Source organism: Syngnathus floridae, chromosome 5 (assembly GCF_059516105.1).
Source record: "Syngnathus floridae isolate MCC-2025c chromosome 5, RoL_Sflo_1.0, whole genome shotgun sequence".
In the NCBI taxonomy this organism is placed as follows: domain Eukaryota; kingdom Metazoa; phylum Chordata; class Actinopteri; order Syngnathiformes; family Syngnathidae; genus Syngnathus; species Syngnathus floridae.
Genome location: NC_142417.1, coordinates 4,969,941 through 4,993,353, shown reverse-complemented (window position 1 = coordinate 4,993,353; position 23,413 = coordinate 4,969,941). Strand labels below are relative to the sequence as shown.

The 23,413-nt window shown below is 45.0% G+C and overlaps 1 protein-coding gene across 4 annotated transcripts in view; it reads right to left on the bottom strand.

The window, feature by feature from the left end:
- The window catches only part of LOC148397683 (transmembrane protein 132B), a 73,707-nt gene that overhangs the window by 31,779 nt on the left and 18,515 nt on the right, over positions 1-23,413 (bottom strand). For all 4 annotated transcript variants that reach the window (XM_088376473.1, XM_088376474.1, XM_088376471.1 and 1 more), the window contains exons 3-5: positions 13,632-14,047; positions 12,569-13,131; positions 2,291-2,434 (exon numbers count right to left, since the gene is read on the bottom strand). In XM_088376473.1, coding sequence (XP_088232599.1) covers positions 2,291-2,434; positions 12,569-13,131; positions 13,632-14,047 — 1,123 coding nt within the window. The remainder of the gene's footprint in view (positions 1-2,290; positions 2,435-12,568; positions 13,132-13,631; positions 14,048-23,413) is intronic.

The following is a 23,413-nucleotide window of genomic DNA, read 5'->3' as shown; positions in this document are numbered from 1 at the left end:
GGGCGCCTCTCTGCGTAGCGACTTTCTCCCACGCGTGTGATGGAGCGCGCCCAGGTGGCCGAGGTCATTGCACCGAGTGACAGAATGATGCTAAGCTAGCGAACGCCTCGCCTACCGAAGAGCGGTAATTAGCACACGCGGGTCAGAGCTCGGAGGCTGGCGCCGACGGGGGACCGGCTTGTATGGGGAGGGGGCCGTGACTTTGTATGCGATGTATTCATTTGCATAAATGTATGCACAATTTCATAGAATGCATTTGGAGTTGAAGGAGGCGTTTATTATTCGGACAAATGCACACACAAAGCTTGCGAAAGAAGACTCGAAAGAGACGTTTATTTTAGCTAGCAATAATACTAAAGGACAAATGTATTTTCTTGCCATCCATAGTTTGATATTTGGGCAGAGGCACTTATTTTTTCACGTGAATGGTGGTGAGTCAAGGCTTTATGCGGGACTACAAAACAATTTCGGGAGAGGCGTTGATTGCGCTCAAGTGTCGTGAACGTCAACTTGAGACGAGGTGAAGTATGTCACTTGGAAGGACAAGACGTCCCCAAAGTGCAACGTGTCCAACCTCGGACAAGAGGCTTGACTTTTGATACTTTAACAAGGGAATTATTTCAATTAAGAAATGATGAATCTGATAATAAATTTCTTTTTTTTTTTTATTTAAGATGAAAATTATGGGAACGGATGCATTTTATTGTGTAAATAAAGAATTTTGAACATGTAGTAAATCAAAGTAAGTTAAAAAAAAAGGGGAATATATCAACTATCATATCATTGTGATTATTTTACCTTTTTAAGCGTAAGCCTAACGCATAAGACCAAAACATTTATGTAAAATAAATCCAATTTTGTTTGCATGGGAAGCAGACCTTGGAAAATATAACTGCATATTAAATTGCAGTATTGAATGGGGGGAGGGGGGCAGGATTTTTATTAATGGTTCGGTCCGACTTCACGCTAAAGTAGATTTCCATGTAAAGTTACAACAAACAAAAGAGAATATACACATTTTTTAAGTGCAAATAAAAAACATTTGCCAACACCGTGACCAGACCAACATGACGTCTCCGGCTCGACGTGACGACATGGCTTATTCATCCGCTGCTGTCATACGTTTCATAAATCTTACATGGGTTTATCATAATTTATTCACGTAAGAGGCCAACACTGTGACTTGACTTCATGTACACGTGCGCATGCGGGAGCGTTAAAGAAACTCTTCATTCTCAATCGGAACAACACAAATAAGCAAATCAAGTTCAAACCATGTCAGTTTAACAAAATTGAGCTTTCAACCCAACATTTGGATCTCATACAAGGATTAGGGTTTTTCAAAAATGGAGGATTAGGCTTTCAAAGCTAGAGTACTTTCAAAACATCAATTATATATATATATACAGTCAAACCTCTACATACGATTGCTTAATCATACACATATTTCAGTATACGATGTGAAATTTGATCAAATATTTGACTCAACATCCAAAGTTATTCCCAACATATGACGTCATCATGGTTAGCCTGCTAGACGGTTAGTGTCACACACACACACACACACATATATACATATATATATATATATATATATACATATATACATATATATATATATATATATATATACATATATATATATATATATATATATATATATATATAATTAATAATTATTAATTACTAATTAGCGGACGACGGCTCGACTGTACACATCAACAAGTCGGTGCGTAGCGTAGGATTTGTTCTGAGCGTGGATGGGGCCATGTGATCAATTCCCACGCTCATTCATAAAAAACGTGCTAATATCTCATTAGAGATTAATACCCATCAGATCCTTTTAATTAGCCCGCCAGCCAGCCAGTCAGCCCACACGATCGCACTCACTGCTTGTGTGGCGCGCGTGTGCGTAGATGTTTCATTTCCAACTCGTCGTCAAGCTCCCGTAATAATTAGAAGTGCGTATCTGGTGGGTTGCGTGCGCGGGTCTTACACTCCCACGTTGTCGTTAAGCTCTCTGAATAATGAGGAATTTGTCTCTGTTCTATTGCGCTGTGAGTATGCATCCATTTTCGATTGTCACAATTTCACTGTCGCTGTGAGATTTGCAGCCAACAAGTATAGTACAGGCAACCGTTCTCCTTTTCCACGTTCCTACATTAACATCCGAGGTGACTATACTAGACCCATATCCTGGATTCCCCGGTTGTGGAAGCTGAAAAGCGCCTCTCCGACATTTGACGATAATCGGGTAGAAAATAGTGGGTGGTGCGTGTGCGTCTTCTACCTGGTGGTGGCGGTGGCAAACGATTTCCTTTGGCACATGACGGCCAGCGAGCCTCCGCCGGGCGCCATTTCCTGTTTGATCTCCCAGGCCACCAGGTCGCTGGGCTTCACCGCCAGGAAGCTGATGCCCGACTGGAACCAAACCCTGCACACAGCCACAAAAGCCACAATGGCTGATCGATGCTAATGCTCAACAAATGCTAACACCACAGGGTTTCAAATCAGCATCTCAAGTTTTTAAAACAACTGCAGTTTCAAACCAAATTATGGTGTCTTTGCATATCTGCTTCAAACATTTCTGCCTGGACGTGGTACGGCGTGCGTGCGTGCGTGCGTCAAGTGTGCGTGCGTTGGCAGAGACGAAACGCCTCCACGGACTCTGGAGTTGATTTGGATTCGAGACACAAGACGAAGCAAAACAATGTCATCATTATTCTTCCTCTTCTTGTTGTTGTTATTTTTATGCGCTTGTTGATTCAAGTCTTGCCAAATACATCACACGCACAGGCACCCAGGCACGCACGCCGCCGCCTCCTCCTCCTCCTTCAGCTCACATTATTTCCTATAGGAAGAAACGGAGATGAAGAACATTCAACATCGCTCTCATATAGTGAATGAATACTTTTCAAAAATGACTCATTAGTGGGACAAAACACGTTTGCTTTGACGGACGAAAAAAAAAAATTCCTGGCTCTTGAAACTGTTAATCAACTTGCTGCAGTACACACGCACACACAGAGCCTGTGCTTACTTTTGAATGACATGAATGGTTAATAATAATAATTTTAAAAAAAACGGCTGCTGTGGTTGCAGTTCATGCTCTCGTCTCACGCCAAGAGCTCTCCCTAAAAGAGGTAAAAGCACGTGTCTTTGTGAGTTGCTCTCCGCGCCAATCGAAAGCACGGCGCAAAGGTTAAAACAGTCAGTCGCCTGCCGCGGGAAAAGATGTGGCGCATCGGGGTTCCATTACTGTCATCTAAAATTAAAAAATAAATATTTTTCGCAACGCTCTCATGCGCTGGCTGTTCTTCAACAACACTTCAAACTTGCTTATGCGTTTGCACACATCGCTTGGCAGCTGGCGACAACGGTGCTCTTCACACACACGCATACAACACGTGCCTAAGTGGCGTACTTGAAAAGACTGCAAGACGTCGAGAATTCAAATAACACGTCCCCGTTGCCATGCAAAGAAAAAGGCATCAAGGCAAGTGAGAACACCATTGAAAACGTATCTTATCTCTGCGTGGGATAACAATGGAAATGACAAACACAAAAAAGGAGAAAGCATTTGATTATTTATTTATTTTTCTTATCCACGTTGGTACTGAGGGCAGAAGGACAAGAAAATGGCAAAAACGAAGTGCAGTGAGCTGGGTAAGAAAACGATCAAAAAACAACAACACTAAGAGAGACGAGGCTCTCCTCCGATTTATCCAAGAAGAGAATGAGGGCGGTAAGGAAATGGAGCATTTCAACAAAGCAGAGACTGGGATGTTTAAAAACGCAGCTACTGAAAACGTGGGCTCAAGAGATAAACTAAAAAAAAAAAAAAAAACAACAACAGTTGGCAAGAGCTTATCCATAAGGAGATTGAGGGCAGGAGCGCTACAGCAATGCTGAGACTGTGGAGCAGAATACTGGGTCTAATGACAGCCCATGTCGGAACGAGACATTTGGACAAAAAAAAACAAATGAAGAAGCTGGTGAGACATTAGAACTTTTCAGCCGAGTGGAGACTACAGCAGACAATTTGAAAATGTGATGGAAGAGGCCACGTTGACAAAAAAAAAAAAAAAATTACGACTGAGGGACTCTGATCAAGAAGGAGACCGAGGTTAGCAAAATGGAATACTGCAGCAAATATGATAAATTCAAAATTTGCATTTGTTGGAAAACTAAAAGGAAAAAAAATGCAAAACAGATGAGATTGAGGCCCTCCTGAGTTTGATCCAAAAGGAGACTGAGGGCAGGAGGACAACGGCGCAATAGTGAAGCTAGCGACAGCATTGTGAAGGTGACACACGTGCGCAACAAAAAACAAAACAAAAAAAATCAAGTTCTGAAGGTCAACAACATTGGCTTGAACGATCATGAAACGTATTTGAAACAAGTTCCATCGGGTGTGCCCAAACTCAGGCCTTTTTGGAAGGCGTGCGAGGCAAAACGAAGCCATCTTGAGTGAGGTCGCCAAGAGGGCGGCGAGTGACAGTCAGACGAATGGACGGCGGCGACGGCGGCGGTGACCTTTCCCACATGCGCGAGCGGCTGGCGGATAAACAAATTGACTGACTGCTGTTCTCTCTGCGCGCCGGCGATTGTCTTTGACGGACAGGTCTGTTCCACCTCCCGCCGTCCGTCCGTCACTACCTCCCTCGTCCAGGTGCTTTGCCGTGATAACAGCCGTCCTGTTGCTACGCTAGCGTTTTCATCCTTCTACGACACTATTATTCAAGCATATGTCGTGGACATGGTTGGGAAAGCTAAATGCTAAAGGGGTCAACGGTGCAGTTTGTTGGTTCAATGGATTCAAAAAGCTAAACGAGTAAGAGCTCAAATCTCAACTCGAGCGTCATCCGATTCGGACTCCAAGTTCTCACCCTAACCGAAAGCATAAGATTTCAAACTAAACCTCAAGTCCAACAGCCTGGCCTTAATTTCAAACACAAGCCTAATTCAGAGACTAGTCCTAACGATTATGATAAATCCTACTTTCAACCCAGAGACTCCTAACCCTAACTCATACATAAGATGTCATTCTCAAAAGTTCGTAGTCGCCCTATTTTTCAGCGAAATGAGGACCGCTTTGACGATTGAGCTGAGTTGACATTTCGACCTGGTTCAGATCTGCTGGAATTTACCGGCCGTGTTTCCAAAGCACCATCGTGTTCATTGTTCCACAGCAAGTTTGAGATCATAACGGAAAGACTGTGCACTTGAGGCAAACTGCTCCATCTCCAGACTTTGGAGTCGTCTCCTCCTGGAAGGTGCACTTGGCGTCCTCTCAGAGCTCCCCCGGAATCCTTTCAACATACACCTACTCGCTGCTCTCATCCCGCTCGCACCTCCTTCCTTCCCTCCGAGTCCCTCTCGTCTTCATCTTCTTCCCCCGTAGCTCTGGCTTCCTCCCGCTGTGCTGCTCTTATGTAAGTGCCACACAAATGCTTCCTGAACCTGACGCCGCTCAGTCTGACAGGCTGACAAAGATTTGACTTTCCTGATGCTGTCTTCTCAACGAATCCGGATAACCCCTTTCACACTGAGCTTGGAGCAGGCCTTCCTTCTGAGCCGAGAACAAGTCACTTGTCTCGACCCCCCCCCCTAAAAACCCATAAACAAAATAAACAAAAAAACAAATCAACCCGTGGTGATTGTAGCAATGAGACACGCTGAAAACAGGAACAGGGGAGCGTGAGGATAACCTGAGCTTTATCTGTGCGGACTCTTAAAAGCAGAAAAATAAAAATTCTTGAATCTTGAAAGGAACAGAAAAATGGAGACTGTGGAGTATATCACTGCTGCTAACAAGGTAAAAAAAAAAAAAAAAAAAAAAAAAAGGTCCTCCATTGTTTCGATGTATGATTTTCTCTTGAGTTTTATCCAAGAGGAGACTAAGGGCGGCATGGAGAAGTTCTTGGCTTACAACACTGCTGATAGCATATGCCAGAACAAGTCGTTAAACAACATTGGACAACAAAGGTCTCCTGAATTTTACCTAAGAGGAGACTCAGGGCAGCGGTGAACGGTACAGCAAGATGATGAGTGTGGAGTTTACTACTACATCTGTAAGGTAACTTGGGAACTAAATATGGCAACAAAAACAAGCTATGAGGAGTCTTCTGTATTTGACCAAAAATGAGATTATGGGCAGCTCCTGAGAAAGGGCAGCCATGAGCCAGAGTAATGCACTAAAGTGGAGACTGTGGATGACAGGCTAAGCTAGCATTAGCATGCATCAGAAGATGAGAATTGAATATCAGAGAGCCCAATTTGTTTTACCCATGAGGAGACTGAGGGCGGGAGAGAAACAATGAGTTGCATCCAAGCTGAGACTCTGTTGTATCATGCTGACGCTGTAAACTAAGCTAAGCTAAGCTAACATCTGCCATATGTGCTTACAAACCAGGGAGACAAGCCTCTCCTATGACATGTGATCCAATCTTTCCATTTGTCGGCATGCGATGTCGTCAAGTGTGGCGTCCCGCCATGCCGGACGTCTTATTAATGTGGCCTGCCTCTTATCGCTCTCCACTGGAGAACTCATTACCACATTCTTCTTCTTCTTCTTCTTCTTCTGCTGCTGCTCTAATCTCTGACTAATAGCTCACACACGCACATAGGCACTCTGTAACACACGCAGCTGTACAGCGAGATCAAGCCTCCTTTTTGTCATCTCGGGGGGCCGAAAGTGAACATCTTGCTGACGCTGAGCAGCGGCAACGACAGCGTGACCGGGCACCTGCTGGGCCAGTAGGAAAAAGAGCAGAAGAGGAAGCACAAGACGACGATTGGCAGGAAAGAACCTGCTCCCGTTTGGAGTGCGGTGAGGCCAAAAGTTGGCAAGCTGCAAAAGTACGCTTGAGCACACGATGCTTAACGTCAACTCGACAAATACATACCATGATGATTTAGATTTGCGTGCGCATGTGTGTGTGAGTGAGGTATCCAAAATCATGTTCCGCGGAGATGAGTCCTTCCTGCTAACCACAAGTAAATAGTAAACTTACTTTAATGAATTAGCCACATCCCTAATCAAGCTAATAGGAGGGAGGGGTGGTGGTAGCGGTGTCCGGGAATCAAACAATGCAAGAAGCAAAATACAGATGGGCATAAATGAGCTTAGTGGCGCCTATAGAAGCGGACAATAGCCACCAGCCATGTTCTTTCAACACAAAAGACGACAGACTGCGTGAAAGGACTTGACGCTTGAATCTAAGATTAGCACGGCAGGGGAAGGCGCTCGTGCTTCATGCCTGTAAACACGTGTTCACTAAAACAAAAGCCGTAGCATCGGCGCATCAAACGCAGAGTTGTCATCGTCCCCCGCTAACACCATCGTTCCATGCTTTTGCATTGCCTTGATTTTCGCACGCCGCCGCCATTTTACGCGCTTCGTTAGGCACGCCGGCAAAGAGTGAGGATTCCGATACTACTAGTTTGATTGCCAAAACAAAGAAATCATCCATATAATATCATTTTGCATGTTGGATTGTTGATAGCAGCAAATTAGCCAAGTACAATTACCACACTGTGTGGAATATTATTATCACTGACTGCTCTGTTGATTTCGATCGGTGACATCCGATAAAAGGGCTGAAAATGATGTAGGCGGAAGAAACGCAAAGCGCAACAGCATTTTTTTCTCTTTTTGTCGTCCGGGTCCATTAGTCCGTCATAACAGCCGAGCTGATGTCCTCGCCGGCCTAATGGGCATATTAGCGCGGCTAATTAGCTTTAACGAACCAGCCGGCGACGGGACTCGAGGTGGTTGCTCGCTCGGTCACGTCGGCGAGACGAGCGGCTGCTTCAAATAAGTTTTATGTCAAGTTTGACTTCAGGCGGGAGTGGCACTGGACAGCTTGCAGCCGATTGGTCACGCCGCTCCGCTGCGTCGCGCGAGGCCTCCACCGGTGGTTGCCTTTTGCTTTTGGAAAGCGCATGTGCTTGTTTGGCGTGCGCTTGAAATGCAAATGCATGGCCGCTTTTGATTGTGTACGCGCCTGGCTGCTTGTTGCACGACAGAGGAGCGCTCCATTTAGACACAGGCACGCCTCTGTGCTCACGTCTTTTTTTTTTTGGCGTCAGGAACTCTGCGGCTGCTTGAAGTCTCTTTACAATTTGCATGTGTGTGTGTGTGTGTGTGTGTGTGTGTGTGTGTGTGTCTGTGTGTGCTTTTACTCCGCACTTACCTCAAAGTTACCCCAGGAGCACATACATATATATTTATATATATATCAAATATAGTATATGACATACATATAGATATACTCTATATATCTATATGTATGTCAGCGTCACATGGGTGCCCCCGTTTTGCCCATTTTTCTTTTTTTTGGTCAAAAAAAAAAAAAGACAGCGAGCATAGCAGGGTGACGCAATCTGTTTGGACCTCGGCTCGCCTTTAATTCCCCCGCCGATTAAAGTCCTCTTGAAAGCGCCACAAAGGCCCAAAGCGGATGAATGGAAGTTTGTTCAAAAGCGTGGCGCCATTTCCAAATGTTTTTCCTTTGCTGCAGTTGCCAGCGACACACAAACTGAAGTAACCTCACCGAGATGTAACCGTATGTCCTGAACAGGTTGAATGGAATTTCAAAGCACTTTTGACGATGAGCCACATGCTGCTTCACCAAGCCAAATGGGAAGTAATACTTAAGAAATTAGCGCTTCCATTATCAATTGTGCTGATGGATCTACTTCCTTATTAGTTGATTCATTCATTTTCCATACGGCTTGATCTTCACTAGGGTCCCTACCCAGCAGTCAGGTTGTCGGGGGGTCAGCAGGGGACACCCTGAACCGGTTAAATGTGATTCCGATGGTGTTTACGATATCAAGAGGACATTACATTTTCTGTCGTGCTGCTTGAATGGAGCCTATGCACAAAGCGTCCCCTCCAGGATGTAAAAAAAACTGCTTGCGGCTTTTGCTCATCTCCATCAGCCACGTTTCTATAAGTAGCGCCTTTATCTGCTCGCAGGCTTCCACGTGTTTTTTTTTTGCTCTTTTCTTTCCGTTCCATTTCCTCACAATGGCCTTCTTTCCGCTTTAATTCACGGCAGAGACGGGGGGAAAAAAGTAAAACGCAATTCACCAAATCATTTTCTCTCTTTGTGCATCTCCCCGCTTGCTCGGCACGACGGGGAGCCACGACCCAAACCCCCCACCTCCCTGACAAACAACTCGAGGCTTCGGCTCCATCCTTCTTACAATACAGATATATTGGAAACATGAGTAGTTAAACAGATGAAGGAAAAATAAACAGGGATTTTTTGGGGGGGTGTTTACATACTTCCACCAGTGTATAACAGACGGATGGACAAATAGAAATATTTAACATTTGAGTTCCAAAATGCAGCCCTCAGACCCATTTTCACTTAGCGATATTGTATTTAATAGCCATGTCTATGATGAGAAGAACACGTCAAAATTTCTCTGGAAGCTGACATCCAAAGGGAGACAGCCATTTTGGTTCAAAGCGGCGACTTTCAGGATTACCACCAAAACAAACTTTGTAAAAATACAGCTGCCAAAGTCTGTTTCTTATAGAAAAAAAACTTTTGGTAACCAGACCAGAAAGACGATATGTGAAAAAGTGTTCTCTACTATCTGGTGTATATGCGGGCTCAGGCAGAAAAGTGAGTATTGATGGATTGAGTGAGTCAAATCAATGGCTGGGGGTGGCTTTGGACAAATAAACGCCAAAGTGGCCACCAGAGGACTCGGCCGCTTCCTGGCAAGTTCATCTCTTCTCTGATCCGGAGGAGAGAAAAAAAAATTGACTAAGCTGTACACCTCCCAGTGCTCACAAGTGCTCACAAGTGCACATGCGTATACGCGTAGAATGAAAAGATAAACCAAGCAAGGCTGAACTAAACTTGCACAAAAAAAAAAAAATCGTGTGTACGTTCTGTGTTGTTTACAAAGGTTTGTGTATTAATTTCTATCTGAATTAGATTTTTCCAGATCTATTTACATTCTATTTATCTTACCGTTATGCTTCTGTACTAAAAAAATATTTTCAGTTTTGTACTGCATTTTCTGCATGCACATTTCTGTCTTTTGCATATTTTCTTTTTTGTGGGGTAATGCTACATATCTTGCAATACAAATTCATGTAACAGTATGTTCTATATTGTCTTGATTTTTCATATGCTTAATTATTTTCCATTTGTATCTATTTTTATTTTATTAATTTTCTTTTTTACTAAAAAAAAATTCAGGATAAACCATTGGTATATTATTACAAGTAAGACTGTTTGCATGTGTTATCATAAAAAGTGATACAAACAACAATCTGAGATTTTTTTTTTTTTTTTGGTTGTGCGTCTTTCATGGCCAATCCATGGCCAGCTTCCAGGCCGGCTCCGGCGTGCTACTCCATCTCCTCAGCAGTTTAGCATAATCACATCCCCATCGCTGTGATGGAGCACACTTAGGCCTGATTAGGGCACACACAGACACACACACACGCGTGCACACACGCATGTGCGCACTAACGCTGGGCTCCACTTAAGCTTGATAACATGTCTGACTGCGTTTCTAGCATGTCCGATTATCTACTTGTGTAGCCCGAGCATAATTCTGAGGGAAGTGCCAAAAGCACCAGCGCAAGGAAAGCCACCGCTGGGCCAGATGCCGAGGATGGATCGCAAGGACAACATCGTGAGGCCCTTCGGTCTGATCCAAGAGGAGACTGAGGGCAAAGTGGAGACTGCGGCCAAGCGTCTGGTGTTAAGGCACAAAAAAACAAGCCGAGGCTAAGCCGAGGCGAGCATTTGTGCTGAGGTTTACTACTTAAAAGTGACTAAATGAAAATGAGGCCAAAGTGCAGCAAATTGAAAAATGAGGAGAGGAGATTGAAATGTTTTATTGTTTTAAGCTGCAACAAACAAGATATACGTAGTTATTAATTAAATTAAAAAAAATTAGTGTTGGCCCCAAAAAAGCAGGAAATTGACACTTATTTACAAATATCAGTTTTCATTTATTTTCAATATTTTTGTCAATTTTCACATACTTTCCAAATATTTTGCTTATATTATATACTGTTTTTTTTTTTTTTTTTACAGATTTGTTTATCCTTCTGAATTTCTCGGTGAATTTCCCCCGGTAAACATTGCATTCATGTTTTCTGTATATGTTTAACTGTATTTGTTGTTTTTGTAGCTGTTTTTTTTTTTGTCCTGCAATTCTTTTTGTGTTTTTAAAAACAATATCTGAATTATTGTTGTTTGCAAACTTTTTAGTCTGTTCTATATTTGCTGTATTTATTTCACCGTATTGTACGTTTAATTGTATACATTTGCACATTGCACATTTTTGCAATTGTTTGCATTTTGTCAATATTTTTTTACGTTTTTCTGTATTTTCAATACTTTTTTTTCAAATCATACATTATGTATTTTTGCATGTCTTTGAAAGGAGCCCATATAAAAAGTACTGATTCCCCTTGGATAATGACGTTGACCTCCCGTGACCCAAGCAGAACCTTTTAGATGAGGATCCACTAAAATTATGCAAAAAAAAAAAAAAGTCCCGCATCAGTTCATTGTTATGGAAATGCTCTTTGGTTGTTTGTTTGCACACACGTCATTTGTCACACCGAGAGCGGCCGAGACGAACACCAGGCAGACGTAAACGCTGCCAGGAGTGCAGGAGTGGATTATTTTCAGCCGGCCAAGCCAGAACACATTTGTTTTTCGGGATAATGGCGGGCGGGAAGCTCGCGTCGAGCCCTCAAAAGCACACCTGACAACCAATTTTCCAAAGCTTCCATGTGAGGCTGCTTTTTTTTTTTCTTTTACAAAGCTGCACCCTTTCCCAAGGTGAGTTTACGTACACAAAAACAGAAAGCAGATTCGCGGCATGTGCATGTCAGGCCAATAGTTGGCGATTCACTTATACACGTGTATACACACACACACACCGATTTTGGTCACAGTAGTTTTCTTGTCGACACCGTGGCTTGTGTCCAAGGGCTGCCCACTGATCGGTCGACAAACCGAAACCAACCGCCACACCGCTTGGCGGCTTTGCGCTGTTTGAGATGCCTTTTAAAATGTTTACATTGTCCTGTTCTTATCGTAAACGTTCCTCTGTCAACGTCTCCCTCGCCTACGTCTTCTTTTCTGTTTTCCCGCTCTCCCGGCATGCCCCATGCATATTCATGAGCGTGTTATTTGCATTGCTGGCTCCTGAAAAGAGGCTGAGTACACAAAGGTGACAGCCATCAAGCTCAGGAGGCGGCGGCGGCGGCAGCAGCGTTGAGCGATGACAGAAAAAAGGTGGATGGGGGACTCAAGGAACGAAGTCAAAACAACAGGAGGGGGGGAAAAAAAGCTAGCAGAGATGGAGGATTTGCATTCCTTCCTCAGGTTGACCTGAATGACCCTTAAAATTATGTGTTTTTTGTCTGCCTGTCTTTTTTGTGGGTCTACTCATGATAGATATAGCCACGACATTTCATGTTGCTGAGTAAAACTGTGAGGGATGACTTTTCAAACAATTCAAAAGTGCCTAAAGATTCTGAACATTCAGAATGGAGGCCTTGCAAGCCTACCTTAGGACGAACTGCTCAGCATGCGACTCCGTCTTCATGTAGACAGCGAACGCCACCGTCTTCCCCAGCCGGACGGGGCTGGGAGGCACTAGGACGTCCACATTGTGGTCCAGAGTCAGCATCTCCCCTTTGGGTGCCACCGGGCCCACGCTCATGCTCACTGGGCCGGCTTTCTGCATGTCCTGAAGTCCTCCTTCCACCAGGGGGCTCCACGGGCTCAGAACTCCGAGAGGCCCAGTGTTCACATTCGGACTCTTCCACGGTTCATTCACAATAGAAGGACATTCCAGTCCGGCTCCCTCCACTGGTATAATGGAGTAGTACACATCCAGAGAGGGCAGTGCCCCCTCCGCCGGTCGTCGTTTGGCCTGCAGAGGTATGAACCAGGCGGGGGGGATTTCCAAGCGGACCACGCAGATGCCCGAAGGCCCCAGCAGCCGGCAGCCGCCAGAAGGGGCCGCCTCGCTGGGGTCCCGCACCGCCAAGGCTCGGACACACGGGAGGAGGCCCGGAGGAGGCGGGTCGGGCTCGTCCCAACGGCGACCCACCAAGTAAAAAAGAACCTGAAACGCAAATGGAGAAACATTTTGAAAACATCACAGACACTGTAACCTGATCTGAAAGTTGACTAGGAATATCAGTGTGATGTCTTGTTAGCCAAGTGTCTTGTAAACACGCTTCAAATTTGGCAATAATCGGGAAAACTGATTTGAGGAACTCTTGGATACGAGTAGGATGACCCCAAAATGGAAAAATGACAATGGCAGACTTTCTGTGTCTTTTCAAACAGTGATCCTTTAGACTTTTTTGTGGGTCTACGTACTTAGCAGGCGTAGCGTCTTAATTTTCGTAGGTCACGATTGCGTACCAAATTGCAAAATGGACACTCCAAACCAAAATGGCTGCTTCTTTCCAAGCATAGCTCCTGGAGACATTTTCTGATGGGTCTACTCATGAGTGACACACCTACAAAAAGTCCTGTTACTAAACAAAAAAAGGCTTTACGGGCTGAACATCTGTCTACAAAAAAGCCCTCAAAGTGTCCACGTATGAAAAGCGATACCTGTATCCAAGGTTGGGTGGACCCCACTTTGGGCACTACCACGTGGCCCTTCACCTTCCAGTTGAGGGTGACGTGGCTGGCGGCGGGCAGCGGACTGGCCAGCGGCCCCTGCAGCAACTCCAGAGGGATCTGCTGCTCGGCGCTCAGGTTGCCGTAGCCGCACGCCACGCCGGGCAGGGCATGCGGCGCCACCACGCCCGCATCCAGCCGATGGAGTAGGAACGGCTCGGTGCGCGACGCCAGGCTCCCGTTGCGCATCACGTCCCGGTTGGCGTCGCGCAGGAAGAAGGCCTGATCGACGCCGCTCAGCTGGCACCGCACCGGCAGATAAGTCGATAGCGAGGCCGAGAAATGAGGCTGGGCAGAGTCCGGTGTTGCCTGACCGGGACCGGATGATCCGGAGTGACCGCCACATACTGAAAGAAGAAGCAAACCAGGTCAGTGATCTGTGGGAGGGGGGTTTCAAACAGTCGGGCATCTTCTCAAGGACAAATTGCAACTAAATAGTATTTCTCTATTTCAAATCTTGCAGGGATGGCTTTCATGAGTAGCCACAAAGAAAATACGGCTCAAGAAGCCAAGCCTGAAAAGGCCCAAAGTGCCATTTTTCTTTGAGGCTGCCAATTTAGGTCAAGTCAAAAATTTTTTTACACATGTCAAACCAAAAGAGACATCTCCAGATACTCTTCCAAAAACGTTTTTCAAAATGAAGGTGCTGAAATTAGGTTCGTGTGGAAAAATCAAAATTGGTGGTCATACCGAACTTCAGCAGTTCCATAACCCAATGTCTGAACAGAGACAGGAAGTCGGCCATTTTGGTTTCAAACACTGTACCAACCATTGTAGCTTTTTGGAAGTAGCTTCAACGGCTCTGCTACAGTATGTCTTGGCCCCATTTTGTTTGGTTATTGTCAGTATAATGCAAAAACGTCAGATTCCCAGAACCCGTCTCTCGGTGTTGACTGGGGAGTAAAGACAAGAAACATACCATTTCAATGCCGCACTGGGTAAAATTGTCATTGTTTGATTTGTTTAAGCTTGCCGTGGAATAATACATGACTTTGCATATATTGCGCCATTAAGCCACGCCGAGACACATTTCCGGGGAACTCTTGACATTTGGACACGAGCGTTATCGGATGTGGGCGGCGTCGGGCGGGGCACTAACTCGGGCGTGGAGCGCTAACTCTGGCGTGGGGCGCTAACTCTGGCGTGGGGCGCTAACTCTGGCGTGGGGTGCTATCTCTGGCGTGGGGTGTTAACTCTGGCACGGGGCGCTAGCTCTGGCGCGGTGCACAAGCTCTGGAGGCGGGGCGCTAACTCGGACGTAGGGCGCTAACTCTGACGCGTGGCTTTTTCCATGCCCAATTCCAAAAGGATTTACAGCAGCGTGCAGGCAAAATGACACACAGTGCTCCCGCACAATATATTCCCGTGCACTTTATGATCCAATTCCAGCAGTATTTACGATACAATTCAGGGAGGTTGCGAGGGAGGATTACTGCGGCTTTTTCTGGCCTATTTCTTATCAAAAGAAGACAAGGTGACGGCGTTCCGCCAGGAGAGCAACTTTGGTTCTTTCCTTGACTATCCTCATTAAAATGGGCGTGTGTATTCCATACTGCGGTTCATTCCTGCTCGATGACATTGAACTCGTTTATGGCAGACATTGCTGCTTTGTATTTTTGAGCTCAGATGGTTAGTTGACACAAGGTTCAACAGTGTCTCCAAAAAATGACAAATGATTCACATTGGGAGAAATTGGGAAGAAATGTTGACGTAAGAGTAGCCACAAAAGAAAAGCTAAACGCCAACAAAAGGAAGTGGGTCATTTTGGCTCGAAGTAGAAGGTGAATTCCCGGCCTTGATATCATTATTGGTCTAAACGAGCACAGAATCAGTGATTATTGAATTTAATTCATGCATTCATAAAATTATCCTTGAATACATCCATTCACAGATATTCTGGATGGCGAAAGCTGTTGTAGCGGTTGCCCATTCAAGTCATCCGCGCACGTATCGCAGCGGCAGCGGGTCATCTGTGCTGGAGCCAATGACGGCTCTTAACGCCAGCTTGCAAAGCTGTGACATCAGGCAGAGCGCCACGCGTTGAGGTGACACCAATCTGCTCCTCTATGCACTCAAAAGTCCCAAAAATATAAACTAAGTCATTCAATGCCAGCGTTTGTGGAAAAAGTTGGGATTGTCGGCGCTAGCTCGTGCGTGCGGCGCTAATGCTCCCATCCAAGGGTCACGGCGAAGCCAGTGTGTGCGTGTGTGTGTCAGCTGCTCTCATTCCCTGCACGGGAGTATGACATATGCTTCATGAAATTGCCGGCGACACACACGCACACCGCCGCGCACACGCACGTACACACCCGCGGTTACACCTCCCAAGGTTTGGGTTTGAAGCAGACGTTTTTGGGTGATGCTGGCTGTTTCCCGGAGTCCTTCAAAGACAAACTTGGATACTACGCGGATGGTTTGGATGCCGGCAATTTGAAGCCAGGATTGGTAAAACTTCATTTTGTTTTGAAACAGCCCTTTTAGTTTCAGTTTCCGTTTGAGTACAGGAACAGGAAATTTGCTCGTACTCTGTCATAGGCAGACTGACAAAAAGCCTCAAGAAGTTGGAAGATATATAGGAATTTAGCCATTTTGCTAGGAGTCCTATCAGGGGGTTTTGGTAAACTCCAGGGGCTTGAGTAGGGACAAAAGAAAAAAACAAAAAGAAGAAAAAAAGTATTTTTCACTTTGTATCATGAAATCTGGTAGGCGTGTCTAACATGAGGAGAGCCACAAAAAAAAAAAAAAAAAAAAATACAAGAAGCCATGCCTCAAAACACTTTGTGCACTGACATGTGCTATTTTGGTCCAAATGGTCCATCCATAGGTCATTTTTGGCCATCTCAGGGGTCCTTCAAGGCCAAAACTGTCCTGGCGTTTTTATCGAGTTGTTCCCAAATTTGAAGCACGTATACCAGACAGACTCCTTGAGTGTCATTTGCATTCAGACGCGCTGGATGTCATAAAAAAACATTAGAATCTTCTCCCGGCCTGTTTCTCATCTGATGCTTTCTCACCGTCAATACAATCCCCCCCCTCCCCACCCGTGCACCATTCAAGCCCGTGCACCCACCCCGCGCCGCTCTGAGGTATCACTGCTATTATATTATTATTATTATTTGTGTGCGTGTGTGTGTGTGTTGCGTTGGAATGGCTTGCCCCAGACAGCGCCGCGCTGTCCCACCCTCATTATATTTTCACACCCGGCTACACTGGCACGTTGCAAAGGAAGCATGCGCGCACACACACGCACACATACACACACACACACACACACACCCTGTAAATGTCTGGTGCGTGCGTGCGTGTGTGTGTGTATGAGTGTACATATGTGTTGGCAGTTTGGATCCACCAGTGCGGAAATGTGTCCTTATTTTGGGGCATTTTGAAACAAATGGATGGATGGCTCCTCACATTTTGTAACGGGTTCTATGAGCTTCCATGTTCTTTCTTTTGTTTTTCAATTTTTGACTTCATTTCATAATTTAACCTTGTTTGTTCAGGTCACCCACACACGCACACAAATAACCCAAACAACAAAAACGCAATCATTCTCCAACTCTAATCAGCACTAAAGCAAACAAACAAATGAAAGGATTCTTCGTCTACACGTCGACACGTTTTCTTTTTGCGTTGCTGTATCTTGGATGGGCGGAAAACTTCATGACCAAGAGCGGATTTTTCCATCTTGGTTCGCTGGCTGTCTAGCAACATCTAGTTTTGTGCCGCAAGGACAGCACAGTTCAATTCATCTTTTTTTTTTTTTTTTTTTTTTTTTTTTTTTAATTATCCTGTTAGATGAAGAAAGTTCTTTGAATCTGAGTAGAAGAATCATCCTGAATGTCCCTTCCTGAAGGTGGATGATTGGTTTGGATGCACAAGATGGCGTTTGCTGCATTGCGCGTAGTTTCCCGCCAAACAAGCGCGCCCCCCCACCAAACAAGCCCCCCCACACCTACCCACCCATGAAAAACAGGGGGAAAAAATGGAGCGCAAGGACAGTGACAGATGGTGGCTGTTGATTGTTGACATGCAAAGACAAGAAATAAAATCAATAAATATCATATTCCTTCTGGGTTTTTTTCCCCAGTACTATCCATCCATCCGTTATCTGAACTGCTTTATTCTCACAAGGGTTGCGGGTTTGCTGGGGTTTGCTGTGTGTGTGCGTGTGTGTGTGTGTGTGTGTGTGTGTAAGAACCAAACATACATCCCCTGATGCTTGCTTGTGTTTGCGTAATGTAAAAGAACCAAGCGTCAATATTTAACCAACGCGGCATCGAGTATCACTTTCTGCTTCCTCTCACTATCGGCTGCTTTTGTGTGTGCGTGTGTATCCTTGGAAAATGGAACAGAATGGACATTTGTGTGTGTGTGTGTGTACGTGTGTGTTGGGGGGGTGGAGAAGAATGGCAGATGGGCCTCATCGTATCTGTACATCTGGCTGTGTTCCTGTCCAATTTTCCACGCGTGCACGCACACACAACCTTGCGACACTCTCCCTATCTATCTAATGAGATCCATTTAACAACATTTTTATCAGTCTTTGATCTACATTGACTTCAATTCAGACGCTTGGTTGGGATTTGGTGCCAACTTCAGGAAAACCAAATATAACACCCCCCAAAAAAATTTATTGTATTGAAGGTTCCTTTGAATTAAAGTGTTTGGTTAGTATGTTGTGGTGGATTCAGCAAAAATGTAAAATGATACTGTCCAGCTAAGGGGTATAACCCCCCCCCCCTTTTGGTGCTAAAACGTGCCCTACTAGAGCGAGAAGAATGACGCAGCCCAAACGCAAAAGCATCACCTTGGCCGAGAAAATGAGAGTTTGCGCTGCGCTCACAAGGCCCAATGAAAAGATCCATCGTGACCCAATGTTCTTTGGAAGAATGACGGCCATTGATCACGCAGATGGCGCGCCGTCTGCAAAACCTCCAACCACCACGGCGGCGGCGGCAGCGGCGGCGGCTCAGCCGTTCCACGTGAGAGGAAAGGAAAAACGATCATAGAGCGACGGAGAGAAGGATGGACTTTCTATTTCCGAGCCTGACATTTATCAGGGGGGTTATTTTGGCCCTCTCCTTTGCCGTCCCCTTCCGCTCTTTATGCTCTCGACTCACGTGCAAGATGGCAAAGCGCTCAAAGATGCTAAACGTTGGCAGGACGGCACTCGACGCATACATTTAGCAAAGCTAGCTAGCTAAATGTATGCTTAGCGATGCCGAGCTACTATGCCGGCATTGCAAAAATGCTGAATTCGACTTTGTTGACAACACTCTTCTCTGCGCCATGCCTTTGAATTCAAAATGAAAGGTCCATGCCAGGGGCGTGGGGAAAGCAACTGTTTTTAATTTCTCAATTGAATTTGGACATTTTCAAATCAAAACAAAGGATGCGTGTGGGGAAGCAGTGTCCTCCAAGAAATGCGTGAAATCAAGTCCTCTGTGTCGGACGGGAAGAACGTGTATTTTCCCCCCTTTAAGAAAATGAACATTTCTTTGATAAGTTCCATTTCGGCTCAAAACAAAGCCAGCATGTCCGAGCCCAGTCGTCCATGTTGCTCTACCTGCTGTGTTCACACTACAGTTGTTGATTGATGCGCCTGTCAGTGGGTCAGTGCGCTCACATTTCCCCAGACACGCTGCGGCGAGCTACACACGCACACACAAACAGCTTTGCGGTGTGGCCCGGCAGCGCTTTAATGTGTGCGAGGTGTCATCAGCCATCACGCCGGCCATCACGACGACCAAATGTCCAAAAGCGCAGATGAATGGAGAACATTGCGCTTTGGTTGGCTATATTGTCTTTTTTACGGGATTGTCGCAACTTTGCTTTCCTAAATTGTCATGACTTGGGTTCAATAAGGCAGGCATAGACAGCAACGCCTTACAATTTGTCAACAAATGACCTAAACTTCCCGTGATTTGTCGGGCATGACTTTTTTTTTGGTTCCTGTACATGTGACAGACATGCTTCCCAAAATGTCACGCTGCAACATCAGCCAGGCTGATTTTTGGAAACGTGTTCAGTGAGACGCTCCGGCGACGTGATTTAGGCCCCGGGTTTGGTGGGGGTGTAATAAATCGAGCCAACAGTGTCTCGGGCTCAGCAAACTCGGCAGCCGACGCAGCAGCTCGAGAGAGAACCTCTCAAGCTGAGCAGAGCGGGTCAGGCCCGAGATCGCCTGGCTGGCTGTGAATCACACGGAAGCCCCACCAAAAAAAAAAAAAACACCCAGCGTTCATCTACACTGGCGAGAGCCAACTTGTAAAATAAAAAAAATTAAAAAAGGGACTCTCAGCCTGGACAGACTGAATGGAGCAACTGGAATCCAACCGAGCAGAGAAGGAAGTGATGACGACCATCTAAGCGCATGTCACTTCAAATGTCATGTTCTCATCTTTGCTCAAACACGTCAGTTTGCCGCATTTGATGGACAAAATTACACGGGCAATAGTGTTTCCACTGCAGGTAGCAGTAAGGTGCATTAAAGCGCAGCCCGTCTAAATGACATAAAATGTCGTCTGCTGAGCCCAACCCGTCCATTCCATTGACAAATCACGCTGCGGAAGACAATCGTGTCCCGTTACAGCGATAACGCAGATTCAATGCAGCCCGTCTAAGCGTCATTTAAAATGCCATCTTAGCTAAGCATGTCTGTTTGACTTGTTTGATTGACGAATCATGACCTAGCAGGCGATTCTGTTCCATTCCACTTTGACGAGCGGCCCAAACATGCATCCCGTCTGAGCAGAAACGGTCGTTTTAGCGTCTTTTTTGCAAAACACAAAAAATTCATTTGGTTGACAAACCATCATTTAGTAAGCAATATTGATCCCTTCCATTTTTGCAAGTCTTACATCTTTTTGAAATACATCCACTTGATTGAAACGGAGCTGTTGAATTGGAACACGCGGCCCATCGAAGCAGGGAACTCTATTTGCTTCACAAGTGCTAATCATGTCCTTTTGGGTAGCGTATTTGCTAAAGAACACAGAGGACATGGCATTGACTGGCTGACATTTGCCCCGACAACACCAATCATACCCGATCAATCCTAACCTTTAAAAAATCTGCAACATTGATTTAAAGATTTTACATTTAGCCTGGGAGAAAAAAAAGAAAGAAAAAGATCGCAATGACATCTGTGACCCAAGGGTGATCTTAACACATGAGGTGTGAGCTAACACGTCACATTAGCCATGCCGTGTTGTGATTTGTTTGCCTCCCTTCAAGCGTCGCGGCGACTAAACAGAAATGACGGGACGCACTTATAATTAGTCTGCTGAGTGACAGAGTGAGGAAAAAAAAAGTTGGATGTGTGATGGAGTTCAGCTCAACTTCTTTAAATGGAAGTTAGACTCTGGAAATATCAACTGTGCAACAACAACGTTCATTCACCGTCACTTGTTGCTAGGCAGAATTAATACAAGGTCCCCGAAAATACGTTTCAATTAAATTCAACCCTCCATCGAATATTATATAAGCAGCGTTAGCATGCACGCTTAAGTCTGACACTATGGATTTAAAAAAAAGAAATAATCAATCACTACTTTTGCATGCATTGTATAGGTGGGGTGTTTCCAAAGCAGCAGCAGAGGTTATGATTTGTATTCTACACGCAGTCATTGATACACAGCTATGAGTATGCAAGTGTGTGATTCTGTGTGTGCGTGAGAGCGCACTCTCACGTGCGACTAATGCCTCAAAAATGGCCAGGACGTGACGACAGGCAGCGCCGATGTTGATGGATGCGTTCAACCACGGCGGGAGCGTTAATTAGCGTCAGCGAGTCCCTAAAGAGATGCCATGATGTGACGCCATTTGTCTTTTATGAAAACAAAAAAAATAATCCATTTTAAAAAATGGAAATTAGCACTCTGTTGTTTTGTTGTTGTTTAAAGTCTCACACGAGAGCACACTGATAAGTTATCCTGAGTTGGACAATTCTGCTGCCAGAGCTTGTTTAAGATAATTGCTGGAAATTTCCTAGGCAGGCATGAGCAAGCAAGAGTAGACCAACAAAAGTCATGACCTTCCAAACCGTCCAGGAAATCTGTACAACCGTTTCACTTTTAGTTTTCAAAGTTCTTAAAGTCAAACTCCACCTTGGGAGATTTTTGAAAGGCTGTTTCAGTTTGCAAAATCTTCATCAGTTTTGCTTTCAAAGTCATTGAGTCATTTTGGCCACTCGCAAGGATCCCTCAAAGACAAACTTTTGAAAGTTTTTTTTTATTCCCCCCTCAAAACCACATAGATCAAACAGACAAACTACGCCAAATAAAAAAAAAAAGGGGGGTTATCCTGGGGAAAGCGGCAAAATTTGATGATTCGCCGTAAAACGCTAAGCTCCAATAAGTCATATGACACCATTTCCCAGCGGTCTTGAGCACAGCATAGAACTTCTCGACAATTTTCAGGCAAGTTACAGGGGAAATCACTGGTGTGTCTTTGCTGCACTGGCTTGTAAGTAAGTGGAAGGCAGGTGAGCATCTCTACTTAAAAAAAAAAAAAAAAAAAGTGCACAGGTCTGGCTTTGTGCTCATTAAACTTCATTAGCGGGACAGTCAGTGCTTACGCAGAACTGTGCGCATGTGTGTGCGTGTGTGTGAAAGATGGGGTGCCACTTGGATTTTACACTAGTCAGCACATGCGCTCACATAACGGCTGTTAAAAATACACGTGTGTGCCTTTAAACGGGGCGGGGTGGTGCGAGGATGCGAGGTTGCCATGGTAACAAAGCGCCCCACCTTTTACAATCGATAGAGAGATAAACGATAACAAAAAAAACAAGATTATCCTGCCAATCCCAATTTCTATTTTGAAGACATATCAGAGGCTTTGAGCATCAATGTATGAAATATATTTTACAGTTAATACAGAGCCAGAAAGTCTTTTTTAAATTCTTCAGAAAATCAAGCAAATCGATGACTTCTTAAAATAGTAAACTACAAGCTAACTGACTAGCTAGCTAACCAAACAAGCGTGAAGTAGCCTGATGGTTTCCGAGTGCCCGCGCGTGGAATTAACAGCAAAGATGGCGGCCTCTCCGAAGCTTGGGCATTGACCGCAACTCGGCTGTCCTCCGCTGACCTCATCTTGTCATTCTTTCACTCGCACCTCACATCTCCTGTGCGTGTGCATATCGCCTGAGTCACACCTCCAGTTCCTCGCTGTGTGTCTCTCCCCACGCGTAATCCAAGCCTATCTGGCAACAACACGCCGGTAATCCAACCTTTGCTCCACACACGTAAGAATAGAAAAAGGAACCTATTGAAGGGACTGGTGGATATTGAGGAGTTGTAATGAGCTGGGGGGGGTAAAAAAAAAAAAAAAAAAGCTTGATGTCATTTGGATGACCGCCAAACACTCGAACGAGCGATTTTCATGAAGAAATTAGATGCAATCAACATGTTCAGGCCTTTTAAATAAATACTTGCGTCGTACACAAGCAGTCCGTAGACGGATCAAATTGTCATATTTGTTGAAATCGCAATTTCTTCATATTGGGGACATTTTTGGAAACGGCTGCCTCGATTGGCCGCTCACCAGTTTTTTTCACCAAAACTAAACGCTACTCAAATGCATCCACTGCTAGGGGAACGAGTTTTGTGAAACCTTCACCTTCTTTTCATTAAAGTTCAAGAGTTGATTTTCCTCATCTGACCCGAGTGAAAGACCATGAGGACTTTTTCAGCTCCCGATGAAGATTT